At 49.1% G+C, this 24,019-nt stretch overlaps 1 protein-coding gene across 1 annotated transcript in view; it reads left to right on the top strand.

Annotated features, from left to right (window-relative positions):
• The first annotated feature begins 11,255 nt into the window (after positions 1–11,255).
• ACSF2 (acyl-CoA synthetase family member 2) overlaps positions 11,256–24,019 on the top strand; it is a 32,790-nt gene continuing 20,026 nt past the window's right edge. The window contains exon 1 of the mRNA XM_041000737.1: positions 11,256–11,406. Coding sequence (XP_040856671.1) covers positions 11,297–11,406 — 110 coding nt within the window. The 5' untranslated portion in view covers positions 11,256–11,296. The remainder of the gene's footprint in view (positions 11,407–24,019) is intronic.

Here is a 24,019-nt window from a genome sequence, read left to right as displayed (position 1 = left end):
CTCAAGGCTTTGGGCCCCTGAAGCCACATGGGAGACCCAGAAGAAGCTCCAGGCTCCTGGCTTCAGAGCAAGTCAATTCTCACCCTTGCAGCCATTTGAAGAGAGTAAATCAGTGGATGAAAGATCTCTCTTTCTCGCTCTATAACTCTGCCTTTTAAATAAAAATAAAATAAAGAAAAAGAAGAGAAGGAGCAGATACTACCCTGGAGCACCGAGAAAGAACCTGGTTCTTGCCAACACCTTAGTTTTGTGTTCATAAAGCTCACCTTGACATCTGAAGTTCAGCACTGTAGGAGAACCAATTTCCGCTGTTGGAAGCCACGAAACCTGTGTGATTTGCATCAGCAGCGATAGGAAATGCAGGGCTGTGGTTCATTTCCTGGGACTCAGCTCAGGTGTCCACGAGACCTTCTACAACCTGGCCTGCACTAAAGGCCTCTGTCCTGATGTCCCCTCACCCAGCGCTGGCCATGTGGTGTCTTGAGTTGGCCTCTCTCCTGGTCACACCATCCAGATCAAGTCTGCAGCGCAAGAACTCAGCATGATGCCTGACACCTTGGTCATAAAATCAGCGTCTGTGAAAAGAAGTTACCAGTTGACCTTGCCTCTCAGCCTTAACTCTTAAAAAGGTAAAAAGAGAATCTAAAAAAATGCATCTTCTGACGATATTTGCCTTATTTTCTTTACAAAGCATGGTTTTCACAACTTGGGGCAGCAGCTAGGCATGTGGCTGGTTTTGTTTTTCAGCTTGGGAACGGTCAGCAAGAAAGTACTCATCGTAAACGCCACACCTGCCATCAGCTGTGTCCTTGTCAGTGTAGCAGGTTCTGAGCAGGTTCCTTGTTTTCACTTTCTGTTTAAAAATGAGAACCAGCCACTTTTAGAATAGTTCTTATCAGCCCTGTTTTTCTGATATTGGCAACTGGTCTACAAATGCAGAGTTCACATCACATTCCGAGCCATTTTATGTCATCTCCCTCTTCCTCCTCTCCTTGATGTGGCTACCTGCAGTCTTTTCCTCACTTCTCTCCCAAGGTCACTGTGCTTATTTAGACAGCTTTCCTTCTTAGATTAGAGAAGAAAGGCCTTTAAATGACCCATGTTTCACCTACCACTTGGAAATAGTTACAACAGAGAGCAATGAAAAATTACACCAAAAGAAAAGAGATTTGCTCAAGGTCATTAACAGGAAAAGCAGCTAGGCTGCATTCCTCCAGACCTGACTCTGAGCATGCACTTAAAAAAAAACTAGTAAAGACCTCATTAAGCACGCTAATCCCGGCTATTAATTGGCACGCCTTATCAGGAAGCCTCCACAGGCTGGTTAACAAAGATTTTTTTTTTATCTGTTTTTCTTTTTCTTTTTCCTCTTCTTATTTTTAAAAATTTATTTATTTTTATTGCAAAGTCAGATAGAGAGGAGGAGAGACAGAGAGGAAGATCTGTCTGCTGATTCACTCTCTGAGCAGCCGCAATGGCTGGAGCTGAGCTGATACATAGCCAGGAGCCAGGAACCTCTTCCGGATCTCCCACGCGGGTACAGGGTCCCAAGACTTTGGGCCATCCTCTACTGCTTTCCCAGGCCACAAGCAGGGAACTGGATGGAAAGCAGGGCTGCCGAGATTAGAGTCGGTGCCCATGTGGAATCCCAATGCGTGCAAGACAAAGGACTTTAGCCGTTAGGCTACTGCACTGGGCCCTTAACAAAGATTTTTATTGAGATAAAAGATACTAGGGAAGGGAAGAGAGAGGTAGGAGTTGCATAACAGGTTCCCATACAGTTCTATAGAAGGAATATATTCTACAGGAGGGTCAGAATTGTGACACAGCATGTTAACCTACCTCCTCTAATGCCAGCATCCTATTGGGGTGCTAGCTAGTTCAAGTCCCAGCTGCCATACTTCCTCTTTTTTCTTTTTAAATATATAAAATTTTATTTTGACAATCTTTACATAGTTAATTAGGGTAAGAAGGTTCAAGGGCTACAGGAAAGTGGATAATACTAGTATGTTTTCCATATTGTTTCCTTCATGTTTAAAGGGGGGTATTAAGGGAGAAGGCCCACCCAATTCTCCACCCTCCCCAGGTCCCGGATGTAGGGTATGCTCTGAGGTTCTTGCTCAAGTGGTTTTGATATTGCAACAGTTATGAATCTCTGCCCATCTCGCCACTCCAAGCACTATGAGGTCTTTGAAAAATCCACTGATTGACATAGTCCATCATAGCTGAGATGGTTGGTTGACCTGTTCTGTCTTCTCTCTTTTCTTCGTTAGGGTTCTGAGTCCAGCATTTAGATTAGGAAGATCTCCAAAGAAACTTCTTGTATGTGCTAACAAATACAGGGCCTGGCACCTTCCATCGCCCCAATCAGCTGGTGGTTGCAATTGCTGGGTTGGTTCTGTTTTCACTCCCGACTTCCACTGGACCCAATGGGTGTTGCAGTACAGCCTGGTTCTGCCCAGCACATACTTGGCCCTCACATAAACCAGTGGGAGCTGCAGCCTAGTTGGAGCGACCCACAATAACCCCCACCAGGCCCGCCCCCTACCCTGGATTACCAGCATGTGTAGCAGTAATCCAGTCTGTCCCACACCCCATTCCACCCCAGCTGCTGTCTTAGTTTTATGTCCTCCCGTGGAAGTGGTAACCCAAGAGAGATGAGCCCACTATTTCCCTCCCAGGCCTCTCCCACTCCCAGATTCCAGCTGATGCTGTGGCTAAGCCCAAACAACCCTCGCCCACCTTAATTTTGTTTGCACCAGTAGGAATAATCAGCCCAGCCCGGCTTTTCCCTGATCTAGTCCACATGAGGCACACAGGTATGGTAGCTCTGCCTAGTCTGGTCTGCCCCCATCCCAGCCTATGCTCTCCTGCGGAAGTAGCTGTCCAGCAAAGGAACCCTCCCTTACTCCCCTGTCAGCTCTGCCCACTTCCTTTCTTGTTCTCAGGCTGGTTGGGCGCTGCGGTTCCTTCCGGTACAGGCAACCTCACCTTGGCATTCCGTATTGTGCACTAGTCTTTGTTGCGACCGAACATGGGTCGACCCACACTGGTGCCTGGATTTGCCAGTGGATGACATGGACAGATTCAGCCTGGTCTTGCCCCCATGTCTGCCAATTGTATGCCAGTGTGTAGCTTTCCATGGCCTGTTCTGGGCTGTTTCCTATCATGTTTCTTGCGCTTACCTGCCGGGTCTGTGTCCTACCAGAGGAGTTGCCCAGGCTCCTCCATCAGAACCTCTCCCAATGCCAGGTTTCACGCTTACCAGTGGGTCCATGAGCCAACCCTACTCAGTCCACCTCCTGTCATAGCAGGAACTGTGGCTTTTCCTGACTGGCCTTCAACCCAATATGGTTCTTACTGTTGGATGTTCCAGCCCAGCCATGGTTTGCCCATACCCACATATGGCTCACACATGGCTCAGTAGGGTTTGAGACCTTGCCTAGTCCATCCCACATCTGCCCCGGTCCTCCAGGACACCAGGGGGTGTTGAGGTCCGGCCTGGTTCGGTGCATCCAATCCCAGTTCACACTTGTGCCAAGGGAGACTACAACTGTATCCAGATCAGAACGCAGCCCTCCTTCCAGGCCACTCGCCTCTTGGTGGGAACCTCAGCCCAGCTAGGGTTGTTCCCTTTGCTCCCCAACCGGGCCTGTTCCCAGCCATAGATCACTTGCCTGCCAGATGATGCTCTGACTCAGCTTGGCACAGCCCCTCCCCTGTCCCGACCTCTGCCTTAGATACTATGGCTTAGCGTCCCTGGCTCCCGCAGACCAGTAGGTACAAGAGCCTAGCTCGGCATGACCTCTACTCCCTCCTGGTTTCTAGTTTTACTTGTGGGCTAAGGTTTGCTCAGTCGTTCCTGATCTACTCTGTTCCATTACCAGTTGACACATTAGCCAGCTGTTGGAGCTACTTTTGCAGGACAAGCCCCAAGCCCTAGCTTCTGCATGGACTGGTATTTGGTGGTCAGCATTATTAGTGATTACAAGTTTTACAAAGGAAGAGTTACTGCCTGTTTCAGGTCCAAGAAGCACAGTGGGTTCAACCTGGAGCTAATTAAGCAGCGACTCAAAGAACCAAATCCCCAGAGCTCCCCGGCCAGGCGGCCAGCAGGCGGAGCCTGGCACCACCTGGCGCACTGGCCGCTGGGAGGCTGCTGGAGGTTTAAATTCCCAGGCCCAAGGTCGCGCCCCTCCCAAATCCCATTCACCACCCAATGAAGGCGGCAGGTGGGTCCCGGACCTGCCCAGTCCCGGAGACCTCCCCCCTCGGTCTACTCACCTCGAAGGAAGCAGCCCTGGAGCCCAGCAGGCCCGGAAACAGCTCACCATGTGCACATGGCGACTGTCTGGGATCCAGGCATGAGCCGCCCTGTCCTGAGACCCACCTGCCATACTTCCAATCCAGCTTCCTGCTAACGTACTTGGGAAAGCAGGGGGAGATGACCCAAGAGCTTGGGGCCCTGTACCCATCTGGAAGACCCCGATGGAGCTCCTGTCTCCTGGTTTCACACTGGCCTGGTCCTGACCATTGCAAATATTTGGAGAATGAACTAGCAGCTGGAAGATGTCTCTTTTTTCTCTTCCCTCCCTCTCAATATCTCCACAATTCAACCTTTCAGGTAAGCAAAATAAATCTTAAAACAGAAAACAAAACAAGAAAAAGAGTCTTTTTTTTTTTTTAGATTTATTTTTATTGCAAAGTCAGATATACACAGAGGAGCAGAGACAGTGAGGAAGTTCTTCCATCCGAAGATTCACTCCCTAAGTGAGCGCAATGGCCGACGCTAAGCTGATCCGAAGCCAGGATCCAGGAACTTCTTCCAGTTCTCCCACACGGGTGCAGAGTCCCAAGGCTTTGGACTGTCCTCGACTACTTTCCCAGGCCACAAGCAGGGAGCTGGATGGGAAGTGGAGCTACCAGGATTGGAACCGGTGCCTATATTGGATCCCAGCGCGTTCAAGGCAAGAACTTTAGCCACTAGGCCACACCACCAGGCCCTAGCAAAAGAGCCTTTAAAAACAGATCTGTGGGGCCTGGTATGATAGCTCAGTGGCTAAATCCTTGTCTTGCATGCGCCAGCATTCCATACAGGTAACAGTTTGTGTCCCAATTGCTCCACTTCCCATATAGCTCTCTGCTTGTGGCCTGGGAAAGCAGTAGAGGATGGCCCAAAGCCTTGGGACCCTTACCTGCATAGGAGACCTGGAAGAATCTCCTCAGCTCAGCTTTGTTCATTGCAGCTCAGCTCCGTCTGTTGTGGACACTTGGAGAGTGAACCAGTGGATGGAAGATCTTTATCTCTCCTTCTCTCTATAAATCTGACTTTCTAACAAAAAAGTAATAATAAATCTTAAAAAAAAAATAGAGATGACTAGAGGCGGGGAGGAATGGAAAAGGAAGAAACAGAGGTTTGATTACAGGCTAGACTCCAGCACCCACTGCTGATTGTGAGAACCAGGGTGGGTGTAGGACAAGCTAGGTTAGGTCTCTGCCCCTGCTGACTTATGTATGAGCTGTGTCTGGGTATGGACCAGGTTTGGTTGGGCTGTAGCACCCAACAGTAAGAACTAGAATGGGTGAGGGCCAGACAGGAAAGGCTACTGTTCTGCTAGGACAGGAGGTGGACTAAGTAGGACTGGCCTATGATCCACAGGTGTGCACAAGATCTGGTACTGGGAAAGGTTCTGATGGAGGAGCTTGGACAACTTCTCTGTTGGGACACAATCCTTGCAGGTGAGCAAAAATCAAGATAGGGAGTAGCCTGGACCAGGCCAGGTTCGGTACCCACTGGCATACTTTTGGCTCAGATCTGGGGTGAGACAGACTGGGCCAGTTCATATCACCTGCTGACAAATCCAAGAGCCAGAATGGTGTGTGGGTCATGCCAGGTCAGGCCGCAATACCAGCCAGTTCACATAAGGGCCAGGAGTGGGGGTTGGCTGGGCTGGCTAGACCGTAGCCCCTACCAGCGTGAGTTGGGACCAGGGGTGGGCCAGGATGGGCCAGGCTATAGCACCCACTGGCAAATGTTGAGGTGAGGTGGGCCATGCCAGACTGGACCACAGTGCCCAGCTGGCACACGTGAGACCCATGGGATGAAGAGGCAAAGCCAGTAGGGGAGATGTGAAGGTCTCCCCTGCTGGACCACCACTCCCACTGGAGAGCATGTGTTGGGATGGGGGCAGACCAGGCTGGGCAGGACTACAACACCTGTTGGCTTCATGTAAGCTGGATGAGGGGAGAGTCAGGCTGGGTTGACTCTTGTTACTGGTGCATACATAAGCCAGAGTGGGTGAGGGTTGGTTGGGCCTTGGCGCAGCATCAGCTGGCAGATGCTGGCATGGGGAGCTAATTCTGTCAAGTTAAACTTCAGAAACACCTGGACAGTGCAAGATCCAGGAGTAGGAGTGGCCCAGTAGGGAAACAATGGGCACTTCCCTTGTGGGTTGCCATTCCAAATGATCAGCATGAGAACCATGACTGGAGCAGGCATGACTAGACAGAATGGTACCTGCTGACAGGTGTATGGGCTGGATAGTGAGGCTGATTGGGTTGAACTAGGCTTCAATGTCCACTGACATGTACAAGAGTTAAATGAGATGTGAGACAGACTGAACCAGTATGCTGTACATACTGGCAATCACAAGAACCAGGGAAAGGGACAGACCTGGTGGGAGTTATTGTGGGTCACTCTGACTAGGCTCCAGTTCCCATTTTTTGTGTGAGGGCCAAGTGTGTGGTTGGCAGGATTGGACTGGGCTGCAAAACCCATTGGTTTGTGTAGAAGACAAGGCTGGAGGCAGAACTGACCCAGCAAATGCAACCACCAGCATGCATATAAGCTGATTGGGATGACAGACTGTACTGGACCCTGTATTGGCAAGCACACACAAGAATCAAGTCTGGGATTACCTCAGATGAAGTTTCTATGGTGATCTCCCCAACTGAACTGCTGGGCTCAGAATCCCAATCTTGAAGAGAATTGCAGATTCCATGGTCTGACAATGGAGTGCATATGTCGGGGCTGGGCCTCCTCAGTGGCCTAGACGAAGCAGTGGACAGCATTTCCATGTGCACATGGAGAATATGGCAGTACCTTGGAGTCTGCAGAGGATACCTGGTACCACAACAGAGGGTGGAGAACAGAATGAATCTATCAACTACCTCAGTCAGGTGATGGTAGTGAATATCTGGGCAAACAAAGACTCTAAGGTGGACTATGTCAACCAGTGGATTCTGGAGAAATTTCATTGTGATTGGAGTGGTGAGATCAGCAGTAATTTGGAACTACTGAACTATCAAAACCTCATGAGCAGGACCCTCAGAGCATACCCCACACTGGGGACCCTGGGGTGGTGTTGGGTGGCTGTCCCCCTTCCCAGGGTGCAGAGGCATTTGGGAGGCATGCCCCCCCCCCCCCGATACAGGAAGGAAAAAAAAAAAAGAGAAAAAAAGGAGGGGCAGTACAGTGGCTTAACTGTATGGTGTCTCCCATGTGTGCAGGTAGGCCCAAACACCTTGGCCATCTTCTGCTACTTTTCCAGGGACATTAGCAGGGAACTAAATCAGAAGCATAGTAGCTGGATCTCAAACTCGTGCTTTGATAGAGGATGCTGGAGCCACAAGTGGAGGCATAATCTGCTATGTCACAATGTGGCCCACATTTTAATTCTGCGGAGCCACCATACTGTCATCCAACCTGGCAGCTCCATTCACAGTGTCATCAATGACACACCACCATTGTAATTTATCCACATCTGTAATAATACTCTTTCTCTTATTTTCTTTCTTTTTTTAAGATTTATTTATTTTTATTGGAAAGGCAGAGTTATAGAGAGGAGACAGAGAGATCTTCCATCCACTGGTTCACTTTCCAAATGGCTACAACAGCTGGAACTGAGCCAATCCAAAGCCAGGAGCCAGGAATTTCCTTTGGGTCTCCCACATGGTTGCAAGGGGCCTGAGGACTTGAGCCATCTGTGCTGCTTTCCCAGGCTGTAAGCAGAGAGCTAAATGGGAAGTGGAACAACTAGGACTTGAATTGGCACTCATATGGGATCTCAGCACTTGTAAGCTGGAGGATTAGCCTGTTAAGTCACAGTACTGCCTCGCCACCCTCCTGCCTTTTTTTTTTTTTTTCTGTTTTAATAATGCTCATTCTGGTGGGTTCCTAGTGATTTAATTTAATTTGCATTTCCTAGTGACTAATGATATTGTAACTCTTGCCATGTGCTTACCAGCCATCTTTATGTCTTTGGAGAAATGTCCCCTCAAGTCCCAAGGGAACCACCTGAATCCTCTTCTATTTTATCTTCTACTTACCTCTAAACAATATTCTGCTATGTCTTTTAATTTTTCTGTATTTTATTTGAGAGTTAGAAACACAGTCCAATGGACAGAACTCCTGTCTGCTGATTCATTCCCCAGAAAGGGCTGGGGTTGAGCCAGGATGAAGTTAGGGGTTGAAAACTCAAACCAAGTCCTTCATGATTGCTACAAATGCAAATACTTGAGCCATCTCCTATGGCCTCCCAAGGCTGACACGAGCAGGGAACTGGAAATAGGAGTGGAGCCAGGCCTCAAACCCGGGGACCTTGGGGATTTTAGCAGCCTCAAACCCAGCTGGCATCTTGGGGATTTTAGCAGCCAGGCCAAATGCCCCTCTCCCCCTCTGCCAGGTTTAACTTCCAGGGTTAGTAACTCTTTTTATTCTGTTTGCTAACTACAGTTAAGTCTTCTGAACTTTATTCAAGACTTAAGAATTCAACAACAATATTTATATTGTGAGCCTCTGCTTTGAAGCTCCAGGAGCAGGAATCTTGGCAAAAGGGAGAGTAATAAGGGCTGACTCAGACACCAGCAGAAGCTAGACCACAGACCGCCATCAGGCCTGCAGCTTGCAGATGGTGTGCTTAGCTCAGAAAGCAAGCCCCGGGGAATCGACTTGGTAGGAAAGAGGAAGAAGGAAGTAGAAGGGTTATGGATGGCCCATGTGTCCTGCTCCCCACTTTCAGGGGATCACTCAGGAATGAGCAAAGTTCAAGACCTGGGCCCAGCATGATGGATCAATTGTCTAATCTTCCTCCTTCAAGCACTGGCATCTCGCATGTACACCAGTTTGTGCCCTGGTTGTTCCACTTCTCACCCAGCTCTCTGCTTGTGACCTGGGAAAGCATCAGTGGATGGCTCAAATCCTTGGGACCCTACACCCATGTGGGAGACCCAGAAGAAGTTCCTGGCTTTGGGTGGGCTCAGCTCTGGCTCTTTGTGGTCATTTGGGGTACAAACCAGCAGATGAAAAATCTTTCTGTCTCTCCTTCTCTCTATAAATCTGCTTTTCCAATGAAACATGAATAAATCTTAAAAAAAAGAAAAAAGGCATTTAAGATGGAACCCATTCCCTCCTTTTCTCTCCAGGACTCTGTCACACTAGCAGAGGGTATGGGTGGGCCCACCAGATCTGCATCTGCCTCTCCCTTCAGAGGTCCAGAGCCGAGCAATGAGGGACCCATGGACACCCAGCAACTTGCAACTCAAACTTGGGCCTCAAACTTGCACCCTATCTCCCCTGGGCCCAGCCAGCAGAGACAGGGAGATATTCGAAGGAGAAGGGCAGGCCTTTGCAAGCCCAGCTCCTGTCTTCCCTCTGGCCCAACCCCACATGGTATGAAGTGTGAGAGATGTGGGATAGGATGGCTGGCTGGCTGAGCTGGTGGTCCCAAGCCTCAGGCCCTGCCTGTGTGACTCAATTCTTCTGCAGGACACCCTCTTTCCCACAATGCCTTGTTTTCATCTGGGCCCTGGGGGGGTTGGAGGTGAATGTGATCATGCCAATGTAAGTGGGAAGCCCCACTGGAATTTTATGAAAGTGCTGTAGACTTTCAGGAGAGCACACAACCTTACAAAAGGAAGGGGCAGGGTGCTCACTCTCCACCTTCCTTCTCCCACCACCTGCCTCTGGGCCCACTCTACTCCTATACTCGTGTGTGTGTGTGTGTGTGTGTGTGTGTGTGTGTGTGTGTGTGTGTGTGTGTGTTCAACTTCTAAACACTTTCCCACTTTGTGCCCTAGATCTGCACTGGCCTTAGGGTGTTTCTCAGCATAGCAGGCAAGGACCTGGGATAAGAATTCAGACTTTTTTTCTCCCACCTCATAAGGACCCTCCAGGCCGTGGAGGTGGGAGGGATGAGGTCACATCGGGAAAAGTTGCACCCTGGAACCTGCTCATGACCTCAGCTGAGACGTTCCCAGCAAAGGGTAAAGGTCTCCTCAGGGCCAGCTCCACCCTCAGCGGCTCAGCTGCCCCGAGGTTACTTCATTTGTGGTAGATCAGGAGAGGGACCGTCGCCCTGGCAAGACCTTTTCCCCCTCTTTCTCAGAAAGAAGGGTTAAAGCTAGCCCAAGCCACTGTGAGCCACTCTTTGGAGCCTCCTGGCAAGGACCAGATATAGAAGGGCCTGTGGGGTCTTGGCGGTGCACCTCTCTGTCCACCTGCACCGGCGCCTCCAGCCAGCCAGGAGGAACGACAGGACCTCCCACGCAGCTTTCCCTGTTTCCCTGCATGCCTCCCAGCAGGGCCCAGGCCAAGGCGGGCCCATGGGGATAGGGGAGGGATACCTAAGTCGGGAACAGAGTCCCGGAACCTTACAGGGAGGGTCAAGCCTTAGCCACCGGTGGAGGAGTGGGAGGATGCTGCGTGCCAGACCCAGATACCTACAGGTGTCCTTAGCCAAACTGAAGGTCCGGCCTCGGGCCACGCCTGGAGGAGCTTCCTGCAGTACTCGGCATACCGGTCGCCTCGCCGGCTCCGCGGGCCTCTGCTCCAGCTGGCACGCCAGCGGGCACCTCACACCGGCTCCGCTGGCCTCTGGCAGGCAACGCGAGGGGCGGAGGACACGTGATCTATGCGCTAATTCGGGCCTGAGCAACTCACCAGTGATTTTCTGTCCCCTTTACGAAATCAACAAACTCTTGAGCCCTCAAGACTCAGTTGGTGGGGGAGGGAGCCCCTTGTCTTGGTTGCAGAAAAAAAGCAGAAGGCAATTTGTGGGTGGGCGCGGAGGGCTGCGGGTCTCAGGGACGGTGGCCCCCAGGACAGTGTGGCCACTCAGCTTCGCCTCGCCTCGCCTCGCCCCGCCCCTCCGGGACCGAGTCCTCCGCACCCCATAGGCAGAGGCGACCCTCCCCGCCTCCTTGCCTGCTGCGCGCTCGCTCCGCCTCAACTTACTTTAAAAGTTTAGTCCGGCCGCCGGGACGCGGGGCGAAGAGAGACAAGGCTGTCTGCGTCGGGATGCTGCGCCTGGGGAGGCTGTGCGCCGGCAGCACGGGAGTACTGGGGGCACGGGCCGCCCTTCCTCGGGGTGGGCAGGACGCGAAGCTGCAGGGTATCCGTCCGCTCAGGTAGGAGGCGTCGCACTCTGCTCTCCCAAGGGGCTTGGGGGAATCCTGTAGGGGTTCGCTACCCATCCCACTCGTGGCCTTGCAGCCTGCAGCTGCTGCATGTCTGGGTGGCGTGCATAGGGACATAGGTGCCCCTCCCTGTCTTGCACTCAGGGCCCCGGAAAAGCTGGAGCTTGGGGCTGCTGCTTCTGGCTGCAGTGAACCCACCGTGCGTCTGAGTTCTAACCCGGGACTCTGGATTTTTCTCTCTATGGGCGCAGGACGGAAACCCCAGCGTGGACCTGTAGCAGTTGGCCCCGGAGGGGGAGGGGCAAGGGCAAGGGCTCTGCTGTGTCCCCACGGCACCCCCTTCAAGGGTTCACTTGGGCATCTGCCCCACTGGCCCCAGCCCAGGCCCCTAAACGTTGCCCCTCTGCTCTTCAGCCACTAAAACACGAATTTCCGTCCTGGCTTCCTACTCCTGAGCCTGTTTGCTCTGTCCTCGGGTGGGGACTGGCAGCTGGAGAGTGTGCTGGTCCCAGGAGCTCTGATGAGTCCTGGGAACTGGCCCGGTGGCTGCAGGACCCCTGAGAGTTTTTGCAAAAGTGGAAGCCCGTCCTGGGTCAGATGTTTTTAGCCTGGTACTATCAGCTGCGCCCAGCAGAGGGGAGGCCTGCACTCGGGAGCCTGCCCTACCGCCCAGCCCAGCCAGCAGCTAATCTGTGGTGAGGACAGCACTTTTGGTGTGGGTTAACCAGATGGGGTCCGGGCCTGGCTCAGGGAGAAGGGGCCTGCACAAGGCTGTGTCTTACAGGACTAAATCTGGTATTAAAAAAAAAAAGTAAGCAAATACTTCCTTTTGGCAAGATCAGGACACTCTTCAATCTCTAATTCCTCAAAACTAGAAAGTAGGCTGTGGTTTCTATCAGTGCCTAATGACTAGAGAAAGCTCCGTGGAGATGGCTGGTCTGTGGACTGCACTGGGAGCAAGAGAGCTGGGTCTCTTAACCCTTTCTCTCTCCTTCCTTCCTTCCTTCCTTCCTTCCTTCCTTCCTTCCTTCCTTCCTTCCTTCCTTCCTTCCTGGGCCTCCTCACCCATCCCCTGTCTTCCAGGCTCACCTCTGGACTCCTGGGAAAGTTATTCCCCCAAATGTACATCCCTTAAGTTGCTAACACAGGCCCATCAGGCCACAGTGTGGGACATTTCTTACCGTTGAGTTTATGTGTAAACAAAACAGGCCTGCTCCAAGCCGTGACCTCTATGAGTGGGGCTGGGCAGCAGATCTGAAAAAAGAGTCTGTGTTGAGAGGAAACCCATTTGTCCAGAGAGATAAAGAATTCTCAAGCATTTGGCCTAATTTTCCCAGCCCTCTCGCGCCCCTCTGCCTGCAGCCTTGCTGGCAGGCAGCTTTGCCTGATTTCCCTCCTTTACAAGCTTCTGCTGGCCAACCTCGCATACATGCTCCTAAGGACACAGGCTGTGCCCAGCGCTTAGTGGGCACTCTGCCGAGAGAGACCATGGAACTCCGTCCTCCATATTCCAGGAGTTTGCACATTAGTGGAAGAAACATAAAAGAATTGCTGTACAGTGTGCCAAGTGTGTGAAGTGGAAGCGGCCTGGACTTGTGTCCCCTGCTCTTTTGGCGCTAGTCACATACAACCTGCTCTTGTGCTGCCCAACCCCACTTCCCTCCTCTCCACCCCCACAAGTCCAGTCTGTTCCTTCCGATCTCTGTGTGTGTTCTTTTTTTTTTTTTTTTTTGCTTGATAGGCAGAAAACAGGAAACTTTGAAAAACATATGTCTTGAGTGACAGCCCAGGCTCCTCCCCCTACCAATTGCCTGATCATAGGCCTTACTTCATCCTGATGAGCCTCGTTAATTTGGTGCTGGTTTTCCCTACTTAACAGGTGGCTGGGATGATGGATAGAATTTGCTGTTCTGAGATTGGGCTGGTTTCTGAAAACCTAGGAATGTTGTCTTCCCAGCAGTTCCAATCAGTTTGAAAGTGAGAGAGACTTCATTCCTCCGTGGTCTCTGGGACCTGATTCTTTCTCCTGGCCAGTGGCCAAGATGTTAGCTTTTGTCCAGCCGCCAGTCTAGTCCTCTATCCAAGACAGGGCCTGCCCACTGCCTCCCCCAGAGTTCCCCAGCCACCTACTCCTGCCCTTGTCCACATGCTCCTTTCCTGAGAAAGATGATAGAAATTTTCTGGGCTTCTGAAGACCACCCCCCATCCAAGGGAGGCATCTAAGGAAAAGCCTGGGACGCACAGTGCCTCCTAGTCTAGGTCTCCTTTACAGCTTGCCTGGGGCAGCCTGGGAGGCAGCTGTGTGCAGGTGTCAGGAACATTTGGCGCAGGAAAGGACAGAGAGAACAGTAGCTGAAGCTCCCAGGAGGTGGCATGGTGTCCAGAGATCTGCAAGTCCATAGGCCTGGTACTGACCTAGTAATAGGATCATGGGGTAGGGGGCTTCAGGGACCACTCCCTAGGGAGCTATTATCACCTAGGCCCAGCAACTGAAATACACCTCCTGTATCAGCAACTTGTGTTGGGACAGGGAGTATTTTGAGTGAAAACTATTAACTGCAATAACAAAGGAACTCAGTGACAAATCCCCCAAATGATTTACAAACGATCTGGCCATGATATCCTTACACATTCCTCTGGGGCTCTTATAATCCAAAGGGAACAGCAGGGAAAAATGAACTATGAACTTGGATCTCATAGTCAGTGAATGGAGCACAGCTGTTGTAGTTAGCCACCTCCGTCGTGCATGTAGTGGTAGGCTGCCATCTGATACAGAGAGTGCAGTGGTTATGCGGGTGAGTGAACTGGTGTTCATGGGAAGAATTGCTCTCCTAAACAAGAGATCTATAGGGTAAGACCTTAGAACACTGATGCAAGATAAAAAAAAGTGTGCATAACCATTAAGAGTGTCCATCAGAGTGGAATTTGATGGGTGGCATGGACAAGATGACTTCCTAAGGAGACTAGGACTCCAGTCCAGTTTCTGAAATGATAGGACTGTGGGCTTAAGCCTTTTTACTATTGTGTAATCGTACTTGTGCTTTTTGCACTATTCTTTAAGGTTGATTGATTTGAAAGGCAGAGTGACTGAGTTAAAGGTGGGGTGGGCAGAGACAGACATAGGTTCACTTCTCAAAATGGCTGGTATTGATCTAAGCCAAAGCCAGGGGCCAAGAACTCACCCCAGGGTTTCTCACCAGTGTGGCAAGGACCTAACTATTTGGACCATTTTCTGCTGCTTGTGCAAGTGCATTAACAGGGAGCTAGATTAGAAGTGAGAACAACCGGGATCAAATAGGCCCTCTAAATGAGATGCCTATGTTGCAAGTGGCCACTTAACCTACCATGTCACAATGCCACTACTCTCCCTTAAAAGATTTATCTATTTCTTTATGGGAAAAGCAAAATGACACAGAGAAAAGATCTTCCCTTGGCCTGTTCACTCCCTTCCATTAGCTGGGGCTGTGTCAGCCTGGAGCTAGGAGTCAGGACCTCCATCTGGGTCTCCCATGTGTGTGGCAAGTACCTGAGTGCTTGAGCCATCCCCATGCTACTTCTTAGCAGCATTAGCAGGGAGCTGGATTGGAAGCAGAGTAGCTCACTGAACCCCTTAACATGGACTCACCCCTTAACATGGACTTAATCATTTTGAACCCTGGATGTGAAGCCCTCATTATGTTTTCCTTTCAATCTAAAACTGGGAACTCCAAAAGAGAGCCAGTCTGGGGCTCAAACATACAACTTTGCAGTTGAGCAGTCTGGGGACTTGAGGCTAAACTTTTCTCCTGTGAAAAGTGTTGTGGAGACGGTTATATGAGCCTACTTACATAAGAACATGCTGTAAAAAAAAAAGAAAGGAAGAAAGAAACATGCTTTAACAGCTTGGCCAAGGCAACGTTCACCCGTAGCTTGCCGGGGAGAATTGTTTTACAGGCCTTGCTTGTGTAACAATGGCTGTGCACATTCCTTCCGTGACCTGGAGGCTCATAGTTCAGCAACTGTTCATAGAGTGCAAGGGAGAAGGCTTCAGCAGAGTGAACTGGCTAAGCCAAGCTGGGCTGGCTATTGAGGATGCCCTGGCAGGCCAGCGTACGGGCTATTATTTCACGCCCTAGTGTCCTGACAATGACAGACACTAATTGTCCTACCAGGGACACATCCTTTTTACAATCAAATGAGCTGTGTTTCTAGCACTTGAGCCTTGTTTTAGAAACCTCAGTGACATGCAAGTGCTCCTTGATTTGGAAGTTGAAGGACAGGAGAAGACCTAAACCTGCCTTTTCTAACTCAGTTATGGCTCTAGAGAAGTTGTTCAACCTCTCTGGCCCTTGCTTGCTTTGGACAGTCAGCGTTCGTTTCTGTCCACGTTCTGAGATTCCTCAAGAGGCTGCTTTGGCGCCAACAGGGCTGTGGGTTTGATGGGGGGGGGGCCTTCGCGCTGCATTCCTTGGAAACCACGTGCATGAAAAGCTCTCCTAACCCTTTGACATTGTGTAATTCACATTCCTCTGGGAGTGAACAGAAAATATGCAGAGGTTTATCCCTAGAAAGCCGAAACCCAGCCCTTGCATATAACAGCCTCTCGTCCACTGAGGGTCCAGGGTCTTGAATCAGCCTCCGTGCCTGACTCCTGGCTCTCTTTCCTCTCTGTCTATATCCAACCAATAACTCCAGGGAGCACCAGCAGCCTAGTTACTTCCCCCCCATCCCCTACCCCCTGGCCAAGTATTCCAAACTTCAAAGAAATGTCTTGATTTTTAGAGACAATTTGCCGGACTTCTGACATGCTTTGTTCACATACCCCCAGAATACACATAGGCCAGTAGTTTCATTTGAAGGTCCAAAAATGTAGAATATTTTGCTCAAAATCTTTATTTGTGGCTGTTACAACTTGGGAGTTCTTTGTAGTCTGCATTGTTCAGGGAGGTTATGTTGGGTGTGGAAAGAGTATGAGACCTTATGATATAATTACATTCAGTAAACCACACAGATCCTATCTGTACAGGTCAGTAAATTTTAACACATGTGTTATCCTAGCCCACTTTCTGTTGGTGTAACTAAATTCCACAGCCTGGGCAGTTTGTAAGGGATGAACTTCCATTAGGCTGGGCAGTCCAAGAATGTGGTGCTGGTACTTGCTCAACTTCTGCTGAGGGTCTTACTGCTTGATGATCCGTGGTGGATGACATCCAAGGGTGAGACAGAGCTACCATGCCAGGGAGAGCTCTCTTTTATGGCATAGCCATTCCCTCAATCACTGCTTAATCCATGACTGACTGAATTGATGCCCTCAGGAGCTAGTCACATGCAAGATCCCACCTCCAAAGGCCAATAAGATGTGGATTTGGGGATTAAGTCTCCAGCGCATGAGATGAAAGGAACATGTTTAAGCCATAGCTGCATACACTCATTACCCAACACCTTAAGATGGAGGCCTTGTTTTGGCCATCACTCTGAAATGGTGCTCTTCAGTGGAAATAAGTTACATATGTAACTTTTTTTTTAAAGTGGATCTTACATGAGGGTTCTTTTTTCTTTTTAAGATTTATTTATTTTTACTGGAAAGTCAGATATACAGAGAGGAGGAGAGACAGAGAGGAAGATCTTTCATCCGATGGTTCACTTCCCAAGTGACTGCAACAGCCGGTGCTGAGCCAGTCTGAAGCTGGGAGCCAGGAGCTCTTCCAGGTCTCCCATGAGGGTGCAGGATCCCAAGGCCTTGGGCCATCCTCAACTGCTTTCCCAGGCCACAAGCAAGGAGCTGGATGGAAAGCAGGGCCACCAGGATTAGAACTGGCACCCATATGGGATCCAGGTGCGTGCAAAGCGAGGACTCCAACCACTACGCTATCGCACCAGGCTCTAACTTTTCAAATATATATATATATTTGTTTGTTTGAGGGGCAGAGTTGTAGGGAGAGGGAGAGACACAGGAAGAGTTCTTTTATGCGCTGGTTTACTCACCAGGTAGCTGCAATGATCAAAGCTGGGCCAGGCCAAAGCCAGGAGCCAGGAACCTCTTCTGTGTCTTTCACATGGGTGGAGGAGGCCAAAGCACTTGGACTATCTTCCATTGCTTTCCCAGGTGTGTTAGCATGGAGCTGGATTGCAAGTGAGGTAGCTAGGACACAAACTGGCACCTAAAGAGGATGCCGTTGTAGGGTGGCTCTATCCACTTTGCCACAACGCCAACCCCCACACATGTAACCTTTAAGTATTCCAGGAGTCAATTAAAACCTAACATCTTTGGGACAGCTGCTGCTTGAGATGGCTGTGTTCTCTTTGAGTCCTGGCACTGCCACTTCTGATCCAACGACCTCCTGATGTGTCGTGGGAAGCAGCAGGTGATGGCTGTTGTGCTTGGACCCTCAGCACCTGCGCAGGGGACCTGGATGAAGCTCTTGCTCCTGGCTTGGGCCTGACCAAGTCCAGACTGTTGTGGATATTTGGGGAATGAAGCACTGGATGGAAGATTCCTGTGTCTCTCTCTCTCTAGTTCTGCCTTTCAAATAGACGAAAATAAATAAATGTTTAAATAAAATATAATAGCCTTTAAGATGTTTATTTTACTGTATTTTTTCAATGGCATTTAGCCAGATTATCATTTTAACATGTAATTGATCTTTAAAAAATGATTGATGAGGTATGTGACATTCATTTTTCATATTGTCCCAAATTGTATGTGTATGTAGTATGTACGGAAACTTCAAGTCATACAGATTTTAAATATTCCATAGCCACATAGTGGGCTATTAATCTTTACAACAATTAGCAAAAGCAAATGAATTCAAGCTCAGCTTTTTGTAGTTGTTTGTATGCTACCTCCCCTCTGCCAGATATGAAGTTAGTAACTTTCTTTTTCCCATTCTGGTTTGTTTTGTGTTGTTGTTCATTATTTTAGGTTTTTTGCAGGGCAAATTCTTCAGTTTTGATGTAGTACAGTTTATCACTGTTTCCTTTCATGGACTATATGTTGGTGTCAAGTCAAAGGATTTTCTGCTGAGACCCAGAACTCAAAGGTTTTCTTTCTTCTTCTTTGTTTACTTATGTATTTGAAAGGCAGAGTTACAGAGAAAGAGAAGGAGAGACAGACAGAGAGATCTTTCATCTGCTAATCGACTCCCTAGATGGTTACAATGGAAAAGCCTGGGCCAGCATAAAATGAAGAGCCAGGAACTTCATCTGGGTCTCCCACATAGATAATAAGAGCCAAGGTATATGGATCATCTTCCTGTGCTTTCCCAGGCACATTAGAAGGAAACTGGGTTTTAAGATTTATTTATTTTTATTGCAAAGTCAGAGAGATATTCAGAGAGGAGGAGAGACAGAGAGAAAGATCTTCCATCCAATGATTCATTCCCCAAGTGACTTCAATGGCCGGTGATGCACCAATCCAAAGCCAGGAGCCAGGAACTTCTTCCAGGTCTCCCATGAGGGTTTAGGGTCCCAAAGCTTTGTTGTCCTCAACTGCTTTCTCAGGCCACAAGCAGGGAACTGGATGGGAAGTGGAACAGCCAGGATATGAACTGGCTCCAATATTGGATCCATGCGCTTTCAAGGCGAGGACTTTGGCAGCTAGGCCACGCCGCCAGGCCCTGCAAGAAACATCTTAACCAGATGTGCCACAGCACTGGCTCCACCTAAACGTTCTTCTCTAAATGTTTTTCTGTTTTATATTTTATATGTAAGCTCAGAATCCATTTTTAAAGATTTTTTTTTTAATTGGAAAGGCAGATCAAATTTACAGAGAGAAGGAGACATTGAAAGATCTTCCATCCACTGGTTCACTCTCCAAAATGGCTACAATGGCCAAAACTGAGCTGATCTGAAGCCAGGAGCCAGGAGCTTCTTCCAGATCTTCCACACAGGTACAGAATCCCAAGGCTTTGGGCCATCCTCTACTGCTTTCCCAGACCACAAGCAGGGAGCTGGATGAGAAGTGAAGTTTCTGGGACATAAACTGGAGCCCATGAATAAACTCAGTGCTTGTGAGGTGAGGATTTAGCCATTGAGCATTTACAGTACCAGTCCGCAGGATCAATTTTATGGTATAATTTTCATGTAGTATATTAGATGTAATCAAATTTTTTTTTTCTGTAGATCTTTCAAAATATGATAGTTATTCTTGTGCTTTTAACTGCGACCGGTCATTAAGATGGTCACAGGTTAGGAAAATGACTGTTTAGTGGTGCTCTTTGTTTTGGATTTTACTCATTAGAGCAGCAACTTCATTCTTCAATGAAGGTTGTTTGCTTCAGTTAGCCTAAGTGTATCACCTATCCATGCAGCAAATATAAATGTTACAATTTTGTTTCAAGATAGAACAGCTTAGGCGAAAACTCAAGTTCAGGGCTGTTCACATCCTCCCCACCACTTCCCCGACTCTGGCCCTGGCCCTGGCACACCAGATGCCACTGGAATGTCAGTTACTAGCAAATTAGGGTCAGAAGATCCCTAAAAGGGTGTGGCCCCACTTAGCAAGGATAGTGGCCCACAGGCTGGTTGTGCTGGGCTAAAGAATCTGAGGACCGTGCAAAGCAGACGGAAGAGAGAAGCCTGCCTATTCCAGCTGGTTGAGACCCACTGCGCCATCAACCTAGAATGCTGAAGAGAATGAGTTGATTGAAGACAGAAGCTTTCTTGTAAGGACAGCCCGGGAGTGTAGAGAAACCAAGACTCTTGCTCCAGCAAGTTAATATGCCCTTTAAAAGTTCTGGGTGTCTTTCTTAGGAGATCATCAAACCTTCGGATCAGATCAGAAATCTCATTTGGAATCAGGCGTTTAGCTTAGCATGTAAGACACCTGTCTCCCATATTGGAACCTGGATTTGCTATTTGAGTCCTAACTCTGGGTTCTGAGTCCAGCCTCTTGCTGATACAGACTCTGGGAAGCAGTGGGGATGGCCCTAGTAACTGGGTTCCTGTTACTCATGTGGGTTCCCCAAAACTAACTTTGGCTCAGTGCAGGACTTGCCATTGTGGGATTCTGGGAGAAATAAATAAATAATGTGTGTGTGTATATGTGTATATGTGTATATGAGAGAGAGAACCAAAAGCTCTATTCAGGTCTAGGGTCTAGTACGTGGGTTTAGGGAACCAAGCACTTGGGCCATCTTTTGCGGCTTTTTCCAGGAAAGCTGGATCAGCAGTGGAGCAGCTGGAACTTGAACCAGCACCAGTTTGGGTTGCAGATATCATGGGTAGAGGCTTTACATGCTATGCCACAATGCCAGTCCTGATGATGTATTTCTTAGGACCCAAAGACCAGCCTGGCATCAAACACCCAATAGGGAGGGGATAAGTTTCTGGATAGCTTGGAATGAAAGCTGCTACTGCTTTCCATCCCATTTGGAAAACTTTAATGGTGCCTAGCTAGACATCTCCTCCCTCAGGGGAGCAGGGTCAGCTTCAGCCTGGGCAATGTCCCTGCAGCTCCGGGTCCCACTTCCTGAAAGTCTTGTCACCCCACCTCCACCTCAGAGGTGGGGGAGGGGGCTTTGGAATGGATTCAGAGGCTTTGGTCAGCACCAGAAGCAATTGCAGTTCGTGGCAGGGGCAGGGTTCACCTACCAGCCTTGGCCCAGGTTCCAAGAACCTTCGCCCAGCAAGTAATATGTTCAGGAGGCAAAACAAACAGCTTCTCCTGTTAGAACTGTTTGCCCAGGCAGGTGTTCCTGAACATCAGCAGCCCCTTCAGATCCAGCTGTGCCTTTGGTGGTCTTTACCATTTGTTCTGAAGCTTTCATGCCCACAGTGACCTGTACCCTGCAATATTTGTTGGATGTCACAGCCACACCGCAGTTACTCCACTTGGAGTCTCGTGAGGCAGCCAGCCCCATGTTCTCTGTCCAGTTCTGGGGATGGGGAGCAGGCAGGAAATGAGATAGGACTGATCAGGGTAGATGATGACCCAGGCCTGTCTAACCAGGAGGCTGTACAGGCAAGGCGCAAAGCTGCTGTTGGGTTGTTGCCAGGAGAGTTGAACTGGAACCATGAAGATAAAATAGTAAAAGGGCCCCAAGGAGAATGAATCAGATTCCACAAGTAAATCTTGGGGGAAAAAGTGTGTGCTTTCTGACTATGAGTCTTGAGACCAAGTAGGGGTAGGTGCAAAAGAAACCTAAACAAAGCTGTTGCTTCTTCATCTGTGAACACAAATGGTCTAGACTGGTGTGAAAAGGAGGTGACTATAGAAGCCCCTGTTTCTTGCAAGGCTCCATGCAGATCCATTTGGTGTTGCTGGAAGGCCTTGGAAACCAGACACACCCAGGGTGAATCCCAGCTCATCCATCTGCTGGCTCTGTGGCTTTGAGTGAAGTGCTGCATTTCTTGGAGCCTCATCTCTCTATCTGTAAAATGGCTATGTTATCTTGGTCAAGGAGTGGTTATGAGATCATGCCTGTAATGTCTTGGCAAGAGATTGTGACAATGACCCTGTATCCGTCAGCTCACATTTCCATTAAAGACACACTGAACCTCCTCCATGTCATTATATGTAGAATATCTTCATTTTCTAGTCTATTTTTTAATTTATTTGAAAGACAAGAAAGAGACATAGATCTTCCATCTACTGCTTCACCTCTTAAATACCCACAGTTGAACTGGGACCTAGGAACTCCAGTCCTGGTATCCCACATAGGTGGCAGAGATCCAAATATTTGACTCAGTACCTGCCACCTGCCAGGGTGCTCATTATCAGGAAGTGGGCATTGAAAGTAGAATCAGGATTTGAACTCAGGGACTCCCATGTGGGTACACTGTGCCAAGCAACAGCCCAACCACTGAACCAAATTCCTACCTATCTTCATTTTTAAAAAAGTGTTCACTTACAGAACCGACATTGTGGGCTAATCATTTGGGTCATCTTGACTCTTGAATGCATTAGACAGAAATTGGATTAGAAGTGAGAGTGCCAGGACTGGAAGTGGCATTCCAAAAGGGATGCAGGCATCCCACTCCACAGCTTAAACTCTTGCTTCCTAACTTCTGCCTCCCTGTTCTCTCCCCTCCCCACTTCATTTCTTTTTTAAAGATGTATTTATTTATTTATTTGAAAGGCAGAATTACACAGAGTGATGGAGAAGCAAAGAGAGAATCTTCCATCTCGGTTCATTCCTTAAATGGCTGTAGCAGCCAGAGCTGGACCAGGCTGAAGCCAGGAGGCAGGGACTCTAGCCGGGTCTTACATGTGGGCAGCAGGAGCCAGAGCACTTGAGAGCCATCTTCTACTGATTTTCCCAGGACATTAGCAGGGAGCTACATTGGAAGTGGAGTAGCCAGGACTTGAACTGATACTCATATAGGAAGCCTGTGTTGCAAGCAGCAGCTTTGTTTGCTAAGTCACAGCATTGCCCCCTACTCCATTCTAATGGCAGTATTCCACTGAATATTATGTAGATGCTCTGTAATTCATCATTCAATCCCTTCCTCGCTGAATAAAGTGTTTTCCCACGTCTTTGTTGGATGGCAATTCATCTTTCTTCATACCTCTAGGCCTTTGTTAGTTTTTTAGGTGGGATTGCTAAAAGGGGAATTGCTCACTGCTAGGATACACAGACTCCAAATATTAGTAGAGATTACAGAATCAGAAGTAATCCAGAGGTGTGGGTGTTGAAGCTTACACAAGTTCAGGTGCTCTCTTTCAAAAAAAAATTATATATATATATATATATATACACACATACATATATATGTATATATCATTGCAAATGCCAAATTTAGTACAGATGGAATACTGACTTGGAATAAGAAAGTGATTTGCTATCGACTATGGGGACCTGGAGGTTGCTTTACTTTTGCACTCTCTTCAGCAGTTGACTGGGACTCTGGGTCTGCCAGCAGCCTCCTCCTGATCCAGTTCCAGAGAGCGCTGAGCAAGGAGGAAGGAGGTCAGCATTGAGGCCAAATGTGATAAGGCCCCAGGACTGTTCTACTTATTGCCTTCTGAAGAGCTTGTGTCAATGAATATTTCCTGCTGTTCTGCTGAAATTAAGGACTATTTAATTACTCTTCTCTGGCTGGGGAGCTTAAGGCAGTGCCGCATGCTGCAGTGCAATCTAACGTGTTCCTGCTTTCCAGCGTCTGATGAGACGGCTGACCTCCCCTGCTGGCCCGGATGAGCTGGCCGTCATAACCCTCATGTACATCTGGACCTGCTGTCCATTGCACAGGCATCAACAACTGAGGAGGCGCAGTCTCCCCCCACACACACTCCAAGGGCAGCCCACACAGCCCCTGACTTTCTTTGTGGCCAGGATCTGAGTCCAGTGGGAGGACGAACACTTTTAACTGAAGCTGTTCTCTGGTTCTGCCTATGAGTACTTTCTCTTTGTAAGGTGCTGATTTAAAAGGCAGAGGAAGAGATAGAAATCTTTCATGAATTTATTCGCACCCCAGATGGCCACATCACCAGGACAGGGCCAGCCCAAAGTCAGGAGCCAGGAACTCCATCTGGGTCTCTCACATGGGTGGTCGGGGTCCGTCCACTTCGGCAATCTTCCAACAACCTCCCCTCCCCCCCCCCCCCCCCCCCCGCATGCATTAGCAAGGTTGGATCAGAAGTCAAGACTTCAAACTGACAGGCTAACTCCCTGTCTCTGCAACC

Source organism: Ochotona curzoniae, unplaced genomic scaffold (genome assembly GCF_017591425.1).
Source record: "Ochotona curzoniae isolate NIBS_2020 unplaced genomic scaffold, NIBS_Ocur_1.0 scaffold_2453, whole genome shotgun sequence".
NCBI classification, from domain to species: Eukaryota; Metazoa; Chordata; class Mammalia; order Lagomorpha; family Ochotonidae; genus Ochotona; species Ochotona curzoniae.
The sequence above is the reverse complement of the archived record's forward strand: the minus strand, read 5'-3'. Positions and strand labels throughout refer to the sequence as shown.